This window comes from Crotalus tigris, unplaced genomic scaffold, assembly GCF_016545835.1.
Source record: "Crotalus tigris isolate CLP2741 ecotype Arizona unplaced genomic scaffold, ASM1654583v1 scf7180000018537.1059022, whole genome shotgun sequence".
Classification (NCBI taxonomy): domain Eukaryota; kingdom Metazoa; phylum Chordata; class Lepidosauria; order Squamata; family Viperidae; genus Crotalus; species Crotalus tigris.
In genome coordinates, this window is record NW_024097062.1 from 677061 (window position 1) to 696828 (window position 19768).

The window sequence follows — 19768 nt, forward strand, 5'->3', positions numbered from 1 at the left end:
AATGATTACTTTTCATCACCCTATTGTCCTATAGGCACAACTGTATCATTCAATCACAGTTGCAGGAATCTTACAAGGTGTAGCTCATTAAAAAAAATGAAAATGACTTTTAGAATTGTGGGTAACACATGAAAAAGGCAACGGTCAATAAGGTCAGGGTTGTCAAATCCTAAAGCACACCATCACCCAAAACATTCAAGACAGTATCATGCAGATATCTCATAAAAGTCATCCTTTCCCTCACTAAATATATACTGAGTGGAAGAGGGGGGAAATCGCTAGTATAATATCCCTGGACATCTGATGCAGAAGATATATATAGGAATTACAAAGACAGTGCAAATGGTACCATCATGGCAAATAGTGAGGAAGAGCTAATTTACAAGCTTTTGTTATGTTGAAAACATTGTCCTACCTTTGCAGTCTGGCCCATAGTACCCTGGAGCACAGAGTTCACAAGCCACTCCAACAAAAGATGCATTACAATTGCACTGTCCTGAGCCATTATGCCCATCATTGCATGTACCACGATTTTGGCATGGTGCTTCGAGCCCTCCGGGACACACTGAAAGAGGCAAAACCGACACATGTTTTCAACCAGATGTATTGCTTGAGAAATGAAGAATGAATGAAGTCATACAGGCTTTCCAAAGAGACCACTGTCTATTTGGTCATATACTTTTATCCATTTCCTAGAAACACCTGTTTAATAAGCTACAGCTAAATAGCTTCCTCCATCTCTGAAACTTTATGTGCTGGGCATGTATAATCCTTTATTTTTTCTCCAGTGCTTTGCAGTTATTTTAGGCACAATCACTGTAATTGTTTGCAATTTGCCAGTTATTGCACCCATCTAAAATTATCATTAGAGGTAGCTTCTTTCAAGAATGTACTGTTAAAAAAAACAAACCTAGGAAGATGAAGAATAAAGTTCTGTTTAATAATTCTGTTTTTAAAAATCAGGGTAACTTTCTGCTGATTACCTTTCTATCATTCTAAAAGAAATGTTTCACATGATGCTATAAGGGTGTTCTGCCTCTTACTATCATTGTCTGTCTGCCAGTTAATCACATCCTTTAATGTATCCTGCCTGGCATAGATTTACCCATGTATAGTAATGGTTTTTACTGATTTATTTTGAATAACATGCATTTGTCAGAGGGATTTACACTTTACAGAGTAATCCTGACAGCCTAAGTGCTAGTTTGTTCGGTTTCACACCTGCAAGCTTATCCATAGGAGGCAAACTAGCCATAGTAGTGGTTATGATCATTCATTTCATGGCCTCTTCTGGTGTTTAGCCAAGCCTTGAGCAATTGGACTTTAGGACAACCCAGAATGTCCTTTATGTAGTAACCACCTTATTTTGGACAATAAGTAAACCATGGAATTAATAATAGTGAATAGTGAATGCCTCCCTGAATAGTCAGATTTCAGATCTATAATCATATGAGGTCAGAATAAGGGAACCTAACTAATCTGAAGCTCTAATTCTAAGCAAAGTTTGTAGGGAGTGAGTTCCATTGTAGTCACAGGCATGTAGGTCCAAGATTGAAGATAAATGACAAATTCACCCTTAAATACAGGTCATTTTCATGAAGTGGTTTTCCTTTGTTTTCTTTAGGAGGTTTATATGTCTATATGTCTGGCATTTTAGGAGTTTCCCATTTAAGTAACAACCATGTTTTCAAGATTAGTTAGATGCAGAATCTACTGCGATGCACTAAGAATTGTGCAACACAGAAAATGCAAAAGTACTGCAGTGCACATAACTATTTCTATGAAAATCAGGAAAAGCTATTTGCTTATTGATTTGGTCCAGCATTGGTTGCAATTCAGCATTTAAGCATTGCTAAGAGATAATGGGAAAATCCATGAAATGTTGTTTTATTTCTTACCATGCTATGGAAACACAAGAAGATAAATGATATTTTTGGCAAGGGGGAGGAAAAGTGAAAGTCATTCAAGATATTAAGTGTATGAATATTAAGATATGTTCTCATTTTGGTGAATGGCAGTGCACAGAAAACTAAGCATGTATATCAAATTCAAAGGAGCATTAGAAATAATGATATATGAGGACAATTTGGAAATAAACCTCCATTTGGTTATTGACAGACACTCGCAGATACAGAACTTTTGTTATACACATTAGAAAACCTACATTACTTTTCGACATAATCGCCATTCAAATTGAGACACTTGTGATAACGTCTTACATGGTTTGAAATTCCTTAGTAGTAATTGCTTAGCACCAAATCTGGGCTATAGGCGGGGGTGATCAAAAACATCCCAATGGAACTGGTTCAAAAGTTCTTGTGTGCATCTAATGATGTGCGGGCAAGCATTATCGTGAACTAACACCACACCGGAAGTGGTACCATAGAAAATCCCGCCAAATGTGAAGATGCCAGAGGAGTACTGCTAGTGAAGTTCATGGAGCGTAGTTCGACCATCAATTCAGAAGTCTACTGTGAAAAGTTACGAAAACTCAGACGAGTCATCCATAACATGCGTCGGGGCATGCTGACTTCCGATGTGGTGTTGGTTCACAGTAATGTAAGATTGTAGTTTTCTAACGTGAATAATAAAAGTTTGGTATCTGCGAATGTCTGTCATTGATAACCAAATAGGGATTTATTTCCGAATTGCCCTCGTAGTTCAGTTACAGGATTCAGAACCTTAGATGTGAGACCTAACAAGAACATTTCACCTCCATAGATGGTAAAACAAATTGTTGTGTTATTTTTAGCAACTGCTATTACCATGTATTATAATTACCAAGTTAGGAATGAAAAACATATTATTTTATCTGGAATTTTAAGAAATATTCCTTACCCTGGCAGTTCTTTCCATAGTGATTTGGACAACATAGGGGTACCCAGTTAGTGGCAAGGCATGTTCTCTTGCATCCCTGTTCTCTAAACCGGTTTTGAGGGGATGGCACATGAAAATATTTCGGCCTTAAGTTCCTCCATGAAGTCTCAAAAGAGCCATATTGATAATAGCAAGTCCGGATTTTTCCCTATTGGAAAAAGACAAGTGTTTTTGCCTTTTGCTGGAAATTTGATTCTTAAAATGAAAGTATACATTCAATTTGCAAGGTATGTGGGAACTTCTTCCTATTATTCCTATGTGCTAAGAATCTGGAGCACATAGAGGAAAAACTAATGGACAGGCAAAACTCTGGTGCCCCGTCACTTCTTCTGACTCAGAATTCCAGGACTCTCTTTGTATCAAAAGTCCTCAAACGGATGGGGATTCCTCATATGACCAAGACAGAACTGTTTACAAAAGATGCATAACTCTGAAATCAGGATGCATTGTGAAGTTAGAACACCACTAAAAGCCAGTGGTGCTATGATCCCAGCAAGCTTCTCTCCTTTATCATGGTGACAAGGTGAAATAAAGTGTCCTAATTAGAAGTCCAAAATCTCAGTTGATTTGGGAATCTCCAGGTAGAGAATGAAACTTCTCAAGACCTTTCTTCTCTGGAAATAGGCAGAAATTCAAATATAGATGCCTTTTTTTAAAAAAAAATCATATTGCATCAACTCTCCTGTCAGTATCTAATTTTGTAATTCAAATGCTCTGAAAATGTCAGTTTATTTGATTGCAACTAGGTTCCCCCCTGTAGTTTATCAGAGCACCTCCCAACTTTCTTACCAAAACATTCTATGCTCATCTTTTCCTTCCTTTTGCTGGCTTTATTGACTCAAATCACAGACTGAATGATGTATCATTTTGCCACTCTTAATTAGGACTACTATAATATGGTTTTAAAGAAGTTCATCGGACTTCTGTTATTATACAGAGGCACTGGGTTTGGACAAGATCTGAAGGACATTTTTCAAACTGTTTTGGAAGGGTGCTATTACTCTTTTCTAATAGAAGATATATACCTTTATTTAAAGCTTGATCCAGGTCTGGGGGTGCAGTGGCTCAGCTGGAAAGCTAACAACCCAGGTTCAAGACCCGAGCACTACTCAACAGAGTGAATCTCATTCCTGCTCCAGCTCCTGCCCAGCTAGCAGTTTGAAAGCACGCAAGTGTGAGTAGATTAATACTGTACCACTTTGGTGGGAAGATAACAGGGTTTCATGTGCCTTTGGCATATGGCCATGCTGGCCATATGGCTACGGAAAAGTATCTTTGGACAATGCTAACTACATCAGCCAAGAAACAGAGATGAGCACCATGCCCTAGAATTGGAGATGCCTTTACCTTTTGATCCGGGTATATTACTAATTTTATTTTTCATATCAGGATAACTCTAAACCAGAGACTCTGAATATATCAGATGGCAATGTATATACATATATACAGTGGATATGGAAAATCTGCACACCTCTGTTAAAACACCAGGTTTTTTGAGACGTAAAAAAATTAGATCAAGATAAACCACATCTGAATTCTTTTCACCTTTAATATAGCATATAAGCTGTACAATTCAACTGAAAAACAAACTAAAATTGTTTAGTGGGGGAAAAATAAAAATAAAAAAAATCAAATAATGTGGCTGCGTAAGTGTTCACACTGTCTTATAAGTAGGGATGTGGCTGTGTTCAGAATTAACCAATTGTATTCAAACTGATGATAAATAGTACTCGGTACACACCTGCCATCAATTAAAGTGACTCTGATCAAACCCATATAAAGTTCAGTTGTTTTAGTAGGATTTTTCTGACATTTACTCAGTTGCCTCTTACAGCAAATGCTATGAACTGCAAAGAGCTTATATAGCATTAAAAGGATCTCATTGCAGGAAAGTGTAAGTCAGGAGAAGGGTAAAAAACTATTTTCTAAAGCATTGGCTATACCATGAGGCACAGTTAAGACAGTCATCAACAAGTACAGAAAATATGTCACAACAGTGACATTACTAAGAACTGGATGTTCCCCCCAAATTGATGAAAAACAAGAAGAAATACTGGTCTGAGAGGGTGCCAAGACACCTACAGCCAAATTAAAAGAGCTGCAGGAATTTCTGGCAAATACTGCTTGTGTACTACATGTGACAACAATCTCTCTATTCTTCATATATTAGAACTGTGAGGTAGGCTGGCAAGATGGAAACCTTTTCTTACAGAAATAAAAAATCCAAGCCTGGCTACATTTTATAAAAACCTACATCAAGTCTAACAAAAGCATGTGGGAAAATGTGTTATGGTCTAATGAGACCAAAGTTGAATTTTCTGACCCTAATTCCAAAAAGTATGTTTGCCAGAAAAACAGTATAGCGCAGTGTTTCCCAAACTTGACAATTTTAAGGCATGAGGACTTCAACTCCCAGAATTCCACAGTCAGCAACGCTTCTTCAGTTCTAACTGATCATCTGTGAGGGAAACACCTTCTGCTTGTGGCCTTGAAAAGCTTCCACTAGATCAGTGTTTCTCAACCTTGACAATTTTAAGGCATGTGGACTTCCACTCCCAGAATTCCACAGTCAGCAACGCTGGCTGTGGAATTCTGGGAGTTGAAGTCCTCATGCCTTAAAATTGTCAAGTTTGGGAAACACTGCAGCGCATCACAAAAGTACACCATACCCACAGTGAAGCACAGTGGTGGCAGCATTATGCTGTGGGGTTGCTTTTCTTCAGCTGGAGCCTCAAGGTGGAGGGAATTATGAACAGCTTCAGATATTAGTCAATTTTGGCACAGAACTTTCAGGCCTCTGCTAAAATGCTGAAAATGAAGAGGAATTTCACTTTTCAACATGACAACGTAGAGCAGACCTCCAAATCAACAAGAGAACGGCTTTACCAGAAGAAAATCTAAGTTTTGGAATGGCCTAGCCTGAACCTGAACCCAACTGAAAGTCTGTGGGTGGCCTTTTGAGGGTTGAGCACAGGATATGCCCTTGGAATCTGGCAGATTTGGAGCTGTTTTACAAAGAAGAGTGGATAAAGATTTCCAAGGCAAGATGTGTCACACTGACAGGCTCCTACCCCAAAACACTGAATGCCATCATAAAATCAAAAGGTGCTTCAAGAAAGTATTAGTTTAGCTGTGCATTTTTATGTAACCACAGTATTGTAAGTTTATTATTTCCCATACACCCCAAAAAAGATTATAGTTTGTTTTTCAGCTGAATTGTACAGCTTCTATGTTATATTAAAGATGGAAAGAATTCTGAAACAATTTTGTTTTACATCTCAAATACTTGGCATTTAACAGGGGTGTATAGAATTTCTATATCCATTGTATGTCCTCTCTTGTTTGGGATTAAGGGCATGCATTGTGCCTGTCAGATGCTTGATTATAAAATGTCTTGGTAAACCACCATCAAGTTGTTTATTATCCACATCTTGTCAACTGTGAATCCACCATTTCTCTGGGGAGGCTTACCATGTCCACTGATCCAAAAGGACAGGATTTCTCAAAGCCACAAGGACCGCATGGAGCATTCTGAGAAGACATTATATGAAAGCAGGAAAGATAAACAAGTATGTAAGAAGCCATTTTAACGTTCATCTGAAAATCTGTTAAATTTTTCTTTCTCACAAATGCTGCAACCTATTTGCAGGCAGAGTTGGGCCACATTTTTGGCCACAGAACTGCACTATGGCTACTAAACTCATGATGACAGTGTCATGGTTAGCACAGCTGCCATTTTGGGCCCTGTCCCCAATGTTGAGATGCTTTGGGGTGTTCATATTATGTATTTATCAGTGTTTTAGAATTTAAATCTTGCAAAACAAGTAGAATACATACAGATTATACAATCTCACCTTAAATTAAATTGCCATGATGGTGAGAGGGATAATTTTTTAAAAAATTGTACAGTTCAATAGAAACAGAAGCGTTTTGAAGGTTTTTTAAAAAAAGAACAGCTCTATTATTATTAAATTTATATGCTGCTCATATCTTCAATAAGGCGACTTATAATTGGAAAGTAAGTTCCACAAACATGGAAAAAGCATGGAGAAACTATTGGCTGCCACTGTCTACATTATTATAAGAAATTTCACAAAGACTTCTTTTTGTCTAGAGAATCCTTTAATGGTATTAAATCAACAAAATGAAGATAATTATCTAAATCAGTAAACATTGATATTTAAAATTCAAGTGCTCACTAAAATTTCAATAGTTTGAAACTCATCACAACGGGATCCCAAATTTGGAGGCTCAAGAAGGTGATCAGTTCCATAAGCAATGCCCACATTGAATTCCATATACCGCTGGACAATCCTTGCATTGTTATTGTCGATCACAATATCCCCCTGCAAACCAATGAAGCGGTAAAAGTGAAATCAGAAGACAGAAGACGAATATTGGAGGCTTTTGGTTTTGACTAATATGCAAAATTCAGCCCTATCACCTGTTGCTTCTTGATCCTTTTTACCTTTTTTTGCCTCAGATCAGAAGCACTATAGTTTCTGCAACCCCTCCATCTATAAGATATAAACTTTATACACAGTAAATCTAATCACATTTACCAACCTGAACAAACATCCCATTTGTAGCCTCTTTTTAAAAGTCAGTCTTGTAAGATCCTGTCTGTTGCTACACTCTTTTAATCTCCTAATTGCATTGCAGCCTCCTTTCCTAATTTGGTATCCTCAAGATTGTTGCACTACAGCTCCCAGAATGCCTAGATAATCCCATATATTTACTTCAAGATGTATTCAAAAAGTTGCTGTAATGTTTATACACATCCTACTTTCTTTGGTCTCTGCCTCCCAGATACTCTGTTTCTTGATCAACTTCCCTAGCTTCCCTAATTAATGTCATGGTGGCACAGTGGTTAGAATGCAATATTGCAGGCAAACTCTGCCCATAGCCAGGAGTTTGATCCTGAAATCATGTGACAACTATGCTTGTATTTTATTTCAGCTTTCCTTTGCTTTAGAGCATCAGAAAGAATATGTCCCCAAACAGTCGTATGAGCCAAAACGTAGGTGGAAAGTTTCTGGAACTTGACTCATGAAAGGCAATCTTACAGCCCTATTCTTCCATTACTAGGAATGTTCACCCAGCATTGGGCTAATTAGCAAGAAGGGAGTTAATGTTTGTCTATACATTAAATGGAGAAGAAGGAATTACAGGAGAGTAAGCAGGCACCCAATAGGGAATACTCATTGAAATGAAGGCACTAGCACCAGCTATTTGTATAACAAACTGCATAGGAGGCAAACAAAAGCAATCTCTTTGTGAGAGGACAAAGGAAAAAAATAACAAGTCAGGCACAGGGGAACACTACTAACTGTTACTTTTTCATCACCTTCATAATTCCAAACAGTGCTGCCCAAGGCAGTCCATAAGTGAGGACTATCTATATCTTTTATAAATCTATTTAGGCAGCGACAGTATTGTACAGTTTGTCCTCTTGTGGCCTCAATTTAAAGGAATGCTTACTTACTGCTTGTGTTTTGCTGCAGCTAAATGAAATCAATGAGCCATGCAAAGTTCTCAAGGACGAGAATTCTATCAGTTTGGAAGCCAAGACCTAGAACAACAAAACAGTAAATAATGATTGATTTTCCACAAATTCAAGCTGGCCAAAATAGATCTGGAGAGGTTGTGTCTTATGTTTCATTTATCATACATATAAACAGGAATTGGGGAAGGTTTCATTTTCATCAAAATAATGAAAACTCATTTCCTCATTTGCCTTTTGTGTTCTGTTATTATAAACTTTGTTTCGGACAATAAATGTTTCTGGCAGTGAATCAGCTAGGAAGATAAATGTTCAGGAAGGTTAAATAGGAATAGGTCTCATTTAAGGCTGCAAAAGATCTTGCTGAGACTAAATTTCCCTGTGAGTCCATGATACGATAAATGCATGATCATATGAAACACTGAGAGAAAATCAGCATCTGGATAAAGAATCCCACACCATTTTGAGTATTACCTCATCTATTTTGTGCTGGTAAAAAAAAAAAAGAAATCCTAATCCAGGGGTCTCCAAACTTGGCAACTTGAAGATTTGTGGACTTCAACTCCCAGAATTCCTCAGCCAGTTGAAGTCCACAAGTCTTCAAGTTGCTAGGTTTGGAGACCCCTGTCCTAATCCTTGCTCAGTGTCCTGACTATTCTTCGAAGTTTTTTTTTAAATTAAACATCAGAGAAAAACAATGTTGAGATAGACACCTTAACAAACTTTTTGAAAAATATGGCCTCTATCCATATTTTTCAAAATATGTGAAGTCATGCTTAACAGATATGCATGTTTCCTCTTGAAATACACCCTCTGTTTTACAGAACTAACTTCTGTTTTACAGAGCTAGAATGCATCTTAAATTACCCATGTTATTTAAAAGAATGAATGAGCTGGCACCTGTAGATGCCCGAGCAATGATGATGACCAATCATTTTCATTTTAACATTGTAAAATGCCCAGAGTTGTCAATTTGAGATGGGCAGCCATCTAAATCTTAAAAAAACTATAAAAGAAATAAATAAAATTATAATTTAGTAATTCATTGATAAAATAAAAGGGCATTTTTAATGCGATTTTATACCAGCTGCTCTAAGATTTTCTCTATTTGAGTTTTCCTCCTTGCGATTGCTCAGTTTTGGCACATCTCCAGTGAATAAGCAAGCTAAGGCCAGAAGCAACTTCTCTCCCACAGTCAGATCTCACAGATTTTATCAGATAAAATGTTGGTTAAGTAGTTTACTTATTAAATCAAAACCAATTTCTAGCCAGGTTTAAATGACATGAAAAGGAGATGCGTTTTCTGGCAAACTGGGTCCAGCAGAGCTTCTTTAACCTTGTTTCAACCTTGGGTTTACCTTTATATCCCGGATCATGTGCCCTTTGAGATAAGCAACCAGTTTGCTCCTGTGGTCTTTGTGAAAGAGCCATTTTTGCATTTCAGCAGGAAGAGAATTAAAGGCTGCATCAGTTGGCCACAGCATGGTAAATGGCTGATGCCAGGTACTATTGATCAGACTAAGAAATCCTGCTTCCTGTATAGAGATACAGAACAGTAAAATAATATGATTTCACAAAGCTAAGAGAATTACTGTCAACTGGTCAACACCCCCAACTCCCCCAAATGTCAGTCTTGAAAAAATAGGGGAGCTGCATCATAGTTTGTATGGAAAGAACCTTCGTGCTGTTGAGTGGAATGTAATCCACAAGTCTGGGAGTTGGGTTGATTATTTTTGGAGGGTTTTAGGGCAGGGGAATGAGTGAAACGTGGCAAAACAGATGCCTGATGTCTTAAGCCATTTGGGCTTTACAAAATTTCCTCCTTTCGTCAAAGCAGGCTCCCTTTGTGTCTTAACCTGTCTGGTTTAGAAATGTGGATTTTGATATGCTGTACAATGCTCAGTATAGGGAAAGAAAGCTATGCAAGGCACTTATGGTGGCCAAAATAAAAAAAATCTGGTAGCATTTTTTCAGGCTGGCAAAGTTTTTGTACATCTGATGAAACAAACTGCAGCTCACAGTGTCTGCCTTTTAATAAATCATAATGTTAATGTGTTTTTTAAAAGGCTACCGTGTTCTACCTGTATGTTGATTGCAACAGTTCCTGTTATGATTATTTTATGACTGTGTCTGCTTTATTGGATGTTAATTTTCAGCAACTTTGAAAGGCTGGTTACAAAATGAATGAGTGATAATAAATACATAAATAGGCTACAATCTTGTAAATACTTAAAGGTGAAAGCAGTGTTTGAAGAACATTACACTATCTATATGCATTTGATTCAGAGAAAACAGAATGTCAAAAAATGATTGTTTCTCATGAGAACAGCTTTATGCTTTTGTTATGGTTAAAGCATTGGGATTTGGGAGCTTTTCTAATCTATTGCAAATCACCCAAACATCTACCCATCCATCCCAGCCTACTTTCTGCCCACGTTTAGGATAGGTGTCATGTGTCTGATTAATGAAACACTTTAAAGAACTTTCAGGCATTTTTTTTTAACCTAAAAAGCCTTTATTAGTGTTACAGAGATGTCAGCACAGTATGGTAGAAATGCTAAGATCTGAATTTCCCTTCCTTTGCACATAACATTCCAGACATTTCCCCACCCTTATTTTGAGGTCATGATTCACATCTTCCAATTAACTTGGAGGGCAAAGATTCACTTCCATTTCTTTTTCCTGGGCTTTCCTTATATTCTCCTCCCCTTTCCCTGCCACCTGATTTAACTCTAAAAATACCACACAGTTCTGCATATTTTGTCAAAGCAAGAATATTCAGTATTAGCAGCGTTGACATCAGGTTTAGGGTCTTGAAAGATTTTTGGAGGAACATTATCAGCTATGAAGCCTTCAGAGTTCTATGTTTCAACAACGGATCTAAAAAGATTCTGCAAGGAACAAATACTTGTTGGGAGATTAGAATTAATCAAAAAGACCTTGTGAGAGGATGTACTCCTGAACAACAACAGAGTGTTGAAAGAATTCTAAGGAAATAATAGAATGTCACATTAAAACAAATGCTCATAATATAGTTGTCTGGGATGCAGAGCATGGAGTTAGCCCAGCTGTTAATGAATGCTAATATACATTGCCAAGAATTACTAAGAAATACATGAGGGTAGAAAAGACTCACTTCTGTCTAAGATATTTTGAGAAGAAGGAAGTGCAAGAAAAAAAGAGAGACAAGTTTCTTTTGTTTTTCTGTTAAATATACAGACTCTCTTAACTAACAGAAATAGATCCAGGACAGCATGTGAAGTGTCTTCCTTCTATCTATTTATCTGAATTTCCCCAAATAGGCTTATACCAACTCCCTATTTCCCAAATAGGCTGAGATTATACCATCTCCATTAATCCATATGTCTGTAGCCGTGAGTGAAGTAGATAATGTTTTCTCTCTTCAGACCTGAATTCTATTAAAAGTTAAACCCCTATCCAATTAATCAGAATTCAAATCCCACTTCTGAAATGCATGTTGAACCAAATTTTAAAATTATATTATTTTGTATTTTTAATATATGGGTTTTAATATGAACCTGACTAGATGGCAGCACACAGTCAACTTTGACTAATCTTAAAAAGCTACGCGAGTGATGGTTAAGATTTGGATGTGAGACTATCAGGAAACTGCATGGCTCTAAGCCAGACATGTCAAACACAAGGCCTGGGGGCCGGACACGGCCTGCAAAGTGGTTTCATGTGGCCTGCGAAGCCATCCTGGAAACAGTGAGGGAACAGCCTCCACTGCCTTGGCCCTGGCCCAGACCGGCCGGGAGCCAATGTACAATTTTGTTCAATCAATCTTAGCTCCACAAGGCCATCCAGAAACAGCAGGGAACCAGCCCCTGCCATGTTGGCCCCACCCCCTGGGTGCATGCTGGGGAGGTGTCACCCTTTGTGAGGAATGAAGAAATGCACCATGCCTTGGCCCTTGCCCCGGTCCCACCCACTTCTGCCAGAGACCCTCAGATCTGTCCCACTCCTGCCAGGCCTCCACAGGCCCCCTTGATGCGAACAATGTAGAGCTGGCCACGCCCACCCAGTAGGCCACACCCACTCCATCCACGCCCACCCAGTAGGCCACACCCCCTCTGGCCACCCCCACCCCCCGCGGGCAACCGCAATGCTGATGTGGCCCTCAATGAAATTGAGTTTGACACCCCTGCTCTAAGCTATGTTTGGGAATTAAAAATAATAATTGGAAAAAGATGACAGCAAGCCACTTCCACATCCTTGTCAGGGAAATTACATACATGTATCCATGAAATTACCAGTGGTCAAGCTCAACTCAAGGACTACTTCACTTATGTTTCATTCTATGGATTGAAACTGAAAGAGAATGTTCAATTACCTTTAGAAGCCTGCTATACGTATTGTATCCAAGAGCCTCTGAGACCTCTATAATGGTTTTCTGGAAAGCAATCAATCAGAAAAGTTGCCAATAAAATCCCAGTTCCAGAGCCTGATCAGAAAAGCATCATGCCTGCTTGAAGGTGCATGGAAGAGATGTGGCCTAATTTTTACATCTAATGTTGAAACAAGCTGCCTTTTTCCCCATTTCTGGCAATCTAAAATGTGCACGTGCAGCTGTAATACACAGAGTTGGCAAGTAAATCTTATATCACGTGTATCCTGTTTAAAACACAAGGATAAGATGCTTTGCAATAGCCCTGAATCCAGATAATGACATGATCCTCCATACAGCAATTCTGAAGTATATTCAGTGGCAGATAACTGTGTGCAACACAGCAGCCCTAACAGATTTTACTTCAGTTACGCAGTTCGTACAGAAAAAACACAAAAAAGTAGATCAGAGGCGGATCATTCCATCTCTGAAATAATCCAAACTGTATGTGCACCCAGGCATGGACACTCAAACAAAATAGAAATATATGCAATCAGGTAAGATCTATGGCTCACAGTGCCCTAGTAAGTGGATAGTTAGTGTTTAAAACATCTAACTCAAAACTAAGTATAGTATAAGGAGTAAAGAACCATTAAAAGCCATTATTATTTTCAATAACATCTAGTTTTACAGTAGCTTAAAGACTAGCAAACTCATTATGGCTTCTTTCACCTTTTCTAGCAAATCTTATTTTAGACATACCTGGGATAGGTTGCATGAAATGTTGTGGTGCTGCAGATCATATGGGGCTAAGATCCCATCAATAAAATGTATGACTCCATTCTCTCGAGTAATGTCACTTTCAATTATCTTAACTTCATCATTTAAATACAGACTGTTCTGGGAGGGTAAAAAAAGAGGGAATACATTTCCAGCACCTTTAAAAACAGACTATTATACATTATACAAAAATATAAGAATATTATTCTAGAGCAGGGGTCCCCAACCCTTGGGCCGTGGCCTGTATGAAACCAGGCCACGGGAGAAATGGACACAAGGACAAGCACCATCTGCTTCCTTGAGTGGAACTTTGCACGCGAGTTCAAGCACTCTCTGCTTAAGCGTGAAGCTTCATTCATGAAGTGGAAGGCGTGCACATGCCGCTCACACAAATGCAGCTGTGTGAACACTCATGCGCCTGCTACTCACACGACCTCCCCGGGCAGGCCGAGCTGGTCTGCCAAGCTGGAAAGGTTGGGGACCGCTGTTCTAGAGGGATCATCATTGGCCCTAAAAAATAACCCAGTTCCATGAAAAATAAAGACCTGATAGGACACATCACATAAGGTTTCTTTTGGCAGTGCAGAAAAGTCTTTTTATGACTAAGAGGGAAATGAAACAGGACTGTGACAATGACACACACCTCTTTCATGGAAACTCTGATTTTGTGACCAGATAAAGCTGTTAGAGAATCCTGTGATTCCAAGTCATCTGATAGGAGCTTCTGACAGATGACTGTGTGATAGCGAAGCAGATCTTTGATGCAGCCAGCTTTTTCCCATTCTGAAAACTGAAGAAAATATGGTTGTACAAGGCAAGCACAGATTAATCCATTCCTGTTCAGGTGTTTGAAATGAAGCTGCTCTCTGATACAATAGTAATAAATCATGAATGCCATCTAGTGCATGTATTTCTATTATCTAACACAGAAAAATGGTTAAAACCTGGTTCTCATGATCCATTTGTCATTCCCAAAAAATGTAGAGCTGTTGGGCACTGGCATGAACATACCAACCAATTACATCATACCCATCACTACAGATGGGGAAAAACTGAGCCACAGCCAAAATTCAGTTCAATTGGAAACTATTATTCATTTATTAACTTAAAAGGATGGCAGCAATAATACAACTATAAACCATAAAGCCAAATACTAAAACTAAAAACCTGGTGCCTATATTGTCTTAGGATGCCTCAACAATCATCTGTAAACTCCTATTACACTACCTCAGTGCCAGCCACAATTGCTTTTTGCAAGGCTAGACCTGCTGGATTGCCAAGGTGTGTGTGTTCCATGAGGTAGGAACAGCTATGGATAAGGCATACTTCCCAAGTCCTTTTAGATGGCAGCAGGGAAGGAATCTGAAGTGCATCTACCCTATTTGATCTTGTGGTATGGGCAGATATTCTCAGGGAGAAGTGATCCCTCAAATAATCTGATCTTGTGCTATATAGGGCTTTAAAGATGATAACCAGCACCTTGAGTTGCCCCCCTGAAGTAACTGGGAACTAGTGTAGTTCCCATTATAGGGGTGTAACATAAGAAAACTTAGGGGCTCCAAATATTATATGTCCTGCTGGATTCTGAACTAGTTGTAGCTTCCAGATGGTCTTCAAGGGTAGTTTCATGTAAAGCACATTGCAATATTCCAAACAGAAAGTGACTAAGGCTTCTTGGTCCAGGAGAAGGCACAATTGGCACACAAGATGAATCTGTGCAGAGCACATCTCCCCCCCCCGCTATGACTGCCACCCACTCCCTAAGTAGGTGCCATGAGTCCAGGAGGACCCCCCCCCCAAATTGTGTGCCATCTCAATGGATATGGCATATTGATGGTACTATACCCCATTTTGTCCAATGCATCTTGCTCAGTGTTTTCATTAAAATGCTAAAGAGAAAGTTCAAATTTAGTTGAAGACATTAATATTTGGAAGCAAAGTTAAAAAAAAAATAATGTTTAACTGAAACAAGAATTTGCCTAGAAGTTATACTTCTCTAAGGTTCTCTTAGTGAACTCTTCTTTTAAATTAAACAAATTTCAGTGCAAGTAATAAAGGCACCACTTGGTTTTTCAAATGCCACCTTTCACAAGCTGCTTACTGTGGTCCTTTTCTGTAGGTAATCAGCATGTGGGACAAATATGGTGTATGGTCCTTTCCCTGTTATTTCCATTACTCGATGAGCCTACAACGTAGGGAGAAGTCCAGGGATTAGTATAAATACCAAGCAAAAGTTATAATCTACAGACGTTTGGCATTTGGATTCAGAGAAATTGGCAGTGCACTGCAGGTGCTGCAGGAGGTAATGTAATCTTGGACTTATCAACAGAATTATAATGTCAGGTTTGCAGGAAATGATAGCTCTATGCTGCAACAGTACCCCTGTCCTTGGGATATGGTGTTGTCTTTGGTCGCTGGCTGAGGAATTGGAAAAAGTACGAAGAACAGTGAGAGGGGAAAAGCTTGGGAGATAAATGATTAAGAATGGTTTAGGAAACTGGGTATATTTAGGCTAAGAGAAAGCTAAGGAAAGACAGTCTTCTAAATATTAGAAAAATCTTCTAATATTTCCTGGGCTATCATAGGGAAGACGGTGTAGGTTTATTTTCCACAATTTCCAAGAACCATAAATGAAAACTTTACAGAGGGGATTTAAACTTGACACAAGAAGTAATTTCTTCATTGAAAACTAGGAAACACTAGAATAACTTGGTTTTTGAAATCATAAGTGCTCCATTATTGTTGAGTTTAAAAAAAAATTGACTGACATTTGCTTGGGTTTGTATTCCTGCCCTGGGCAGTGAGTCAGACCTCAAGACCTTCAGAGTCCCTTTGAATCTGATGATTCTATGAACTCTGTATCCATCATAGAAAATTTCTTCATTCCTTTCTTGTTGCAATACTATTCTCTTCCTTGGGTATTTTGCTGATTACATTCTACTCCACCCCTTTTTTCCACTGAATCTTCAAGACAATTAACAATATTAAGCAAGAAATACAAAATACAAAATAAGATACAACAGACAAAAATATAAAATTGTTCACATATAAAAGTCCTGGCTAAAAACATGGATCTAAATTCCATTGTATGCAGAAATAGGAATCATACTAAAAAAAAACTCCCCAAAAAACAAAAAACAGCCCCCCCACCAGAAATGACCATTTCATCAGTTGAGGGACTGTCTAGAAATGGACATAGGTCAGCCTTCCAATTCTGATGCTTTCCAGATGTTCTGGTCTATAGCTCTAATTTTATTACATGGTTGCAGGGATTGTGCAAGGAACTTTCTGCATCCCACTTTGGTTTTTTACCACATAGAAATCCTTCTCATACTTACCTGGCTATAACGAAGAAATTCAGAGGCATCTTTTCTTTCAATAAGCTCCTGAGGAAGGAAGGAAGGAAGGAAGGAAGGAAGGAAGGAAGGAAGGAAGGAAGGGAGGGAGGGAGGGAGGGAGGGAGGGAGGGAGGGAGGGAGGGAGGAAAGGAGGGAGGGAAGGAGGGAGGGAGGGAAGGAGAGAGGGATTAAACATATTCACAATGACAGGTTTCTTCCAAACTTTAGGAACTATGTGCATAAAAAATATTCATAATAACAGGCTTCTAATACTGCAATTGCAGATATGGGAATTCCTTGTAAAAACTCTCCCATTGCAGAATTATAATAGAGAAAAGCAGATCTGATGCATGTCATGTTTTGAGCCCTACATTCTGGCTGGAATCTTCATAGGTACTTGAACTGGTTGGCCAGAGAATTAATGAAGGCACGGATGCAGTGACATCTGGCAACGAAATGCAGTGGCCAGATTGATCTTGCCTTTGATTCTGACTCAAGGCTTCCATGTGCCCCAAGAGACTTGGATGCCACCACTCTTTATATATATTAATAATTTTGAATTATTAATTATAACAGTCATATTTGAACCATTCAATATAGAAAATTATGTCCTTACCAATGAATCCCCAGATAGCATACATCAGGGGTGTCAAACAACTGGCCTGCTGGCTGGATGCATCATGCCAAAACCGTGCTTACCCCAGCTCCAGCAATGGGGGAAAAGTTGCAATATGTCGCAACACGTCATGTGACGTTGTAAGTTTGACACCCCTGGCATACATGAAAAAAGCTTTGTTTTGTTAACATTTTCTTTCAAATGACAGCTCAACTGATTTATGATCTCATTACAATTTCTTTTTTTACTATTTTTTAATTCATGGCATCATTTGCAACTATCTTTTCTTTTTTGCAACCTTTTTCAGCTATGTCACATGTTGCTTTTTCAGTACTACTATCAGCACAAATTTTGGGAATATTAAGAAGGAAGACTGCTCGTCTAGCATTTGGGAATGGATGCTCACAAATTTTGAAAGTTTTAGTAAAATATGTCTTACCTGCCATACACTTCTACGGCATGTGAAGCCATCACCAGTCCCCGATATACAAATGCATCTTGGAATCCCATTTTCATTTTTAAAGCACATAGCTAGTGGACTGCAGCCACCATTATTCTGATCAAGAAAAGAAGAGGTAATAAACTGGAGCTATGCTCAGGGATTATCAATTCTTCTTTTAAGTTTAACTTGTTTAGATGATTCTTCTTAAAACTTAGCTGTAAGGAGACAATTTTCCTTTTCACACAAGTGAATGAGCTATCAACAGCATTGGAGAAGTGGAAAGTAGCCATCTCAGTGAAGACAGCTGTGTACAGAAATACAATACCCTAAAGTTTTCCATAAGTCTATCAAGTCATTCAAAGATTTTAAAAGAGAAAGGTACCTTAATAGAAATTCACCTGCCACCTCTTTTAAAGAATTTGAAGCGCATGAAATTAAAGTTATCTATTTAATCGATATAGTTTTCTTGTTTGTGAAAAACACTTATTACTTTGTATTATTAGTGATTTACATGAAGACTTTCCTTCTTGTTCCCATCTAAGGTTACTGGGTTTGATAACAAGCCACATAATCTCCATCATGAAATTAATACCTCCAAACTGAAAGCCATACTACTGCTAGACTATTTTAATTCAGTAAGTGTTTACATCAATCAGCAATAGGTTTATTGACTAACACACAAATAATAATAATAATAATAAAGTAATAATAATAATAATAATAATGTTGGAGGGACCTTGGAGGTCATCTAGTCCAACCCCCTGCTCAGGCAGGAAACCCTATACCATTTTGGACAAATGGCTGTCCAGTCTCTTCTTAAAAGCTTCCAGTGTTGGATAATTCACCGCTTCTGGAGGCAGGTTGTTCCTGTGTCCAAGAGCTGAAAGCAGGCTCAGAATTGTTGCAAATGGTCCCGGGCAATCCAAAAGCTGCCCGGGACCAGACAGAGTGGCGCCAGCCTTGAGCGTATGCGCAAGGCACGAAAATGATCAATTCCTATTGGTTCACACTGTCTGGATTTCAGGCACTATAAAAGGCCTGCATGCCTTTTGCTGTTTGCTTGGTTATAAGAGAGAGAAATAAAGAGCTTGTTGTTTTCACCATGTGTCTTTGTCAATTGCCAACGAACCGAAAACACAACAGTTCCACTCGTTAATTGTTCTGTCAAGAAGTTTCTCCTTAGTTCTAGGTTGCTTCTCTCCTTGATTAGTTTCCATCCATTGCTTCTTGTCCTGCCTTCGGGTGCTTTGGAGAATAGCTTGACTCCCTCTTCTTTGTGGCAGCCCCTGAGATATTGGAACACTGCTATCATGTCCCCCCCTTGTCCTTCTCTTCATTAAACTAGACATACCCAATTCCAGCAGCCGTTCCTTATATGTTTTAGCCTCCAGACCCCTAATCATCTTTGTTGCTCTTCTCTGTACTCTTTCTAGAGTCTCAACATATTTTTTACATTGCGGTGACCAAAACTGGATGCAGTATTCCAAGTGTGGCCTTACCAAGGTATTGTAAAGTGGTATTAACACTTCATGTGATCTTGATTCTATCCCTCTGTTAATGCAGCCTAGGACTGTGTTGGCCTTTTTGGCAGCTGCAGCACACTGTTGGCTCATATTTAAGTGATTGTCCACTAGGACTCCGAGGTCCCTCTCACAGTTACTACTATTGAGCAGGGTGTCCCCTATACTATACCTATACATTTGGTTTTTCTTGCCTAAATGTAAAACCTTGATTTTTTCACATTGAATGTCATCACATACTAAGCTATAACCTATGGTTTATAAATTATGATGGTTGAATTAACACATTATGCCAAATCCAAACAAAACACATTGTGATCTAGTGACATGGTTGCTTTTTTCCC

The 19768-nt window shown here is 38.6% G+C and overlaps 1 protein-coding gene across 2 annotated transcripts in view; it reads right to left on the reverse strand.

Annotated features, from left to right (window-relative positions):
- The window catches only part of STAB1 (stabilin 1), a 119382-nt gene that overhangs the window by 13718 nt on the left and 85896 nt on the right, over positions 1-19768 (reverse strand). For both annotated transcript variants that reach the window (XM_039353898.1, XM_039353900.1), the window contains exons 45-56: positions 17902-18018; positions 16847-16894; positions 15610-15693; positions 14152-14298; positions 13491-13628; positions 12735-12794; positions 9739-9915; positions 8363-8449; positions 7077-7223; positions 6349-6408; positions 2839-3025; positions 416-565 (exon numbers count right to left, since the gene is read on the reverse strand). In XM_039353898.1, the coding sequence (XP_039209832.1) occupies positions 416-565; positions 2839-3025; positions 6349-6408; positions 7077-7223; positions 8363-8449; positions 9739-9915; positions 12735-12794; positions 13491-13628; positions 14152-14298; positions 15610-15693; positions 16847-16894; positions 17902-18018 (1402 nt within the window). The remainder of the gene's footprint in view (positions 1-415; positions 566-2838; positions 3026-6348; positions 6409-7076; positions 7224-8362; positions 8450-9738; positions 9916-12734; positions 12795-13490; positions 13629-14151; positions 14299-15609; positions 15694-16846; positions 16895-17901; positions 18019-19768) is intronic.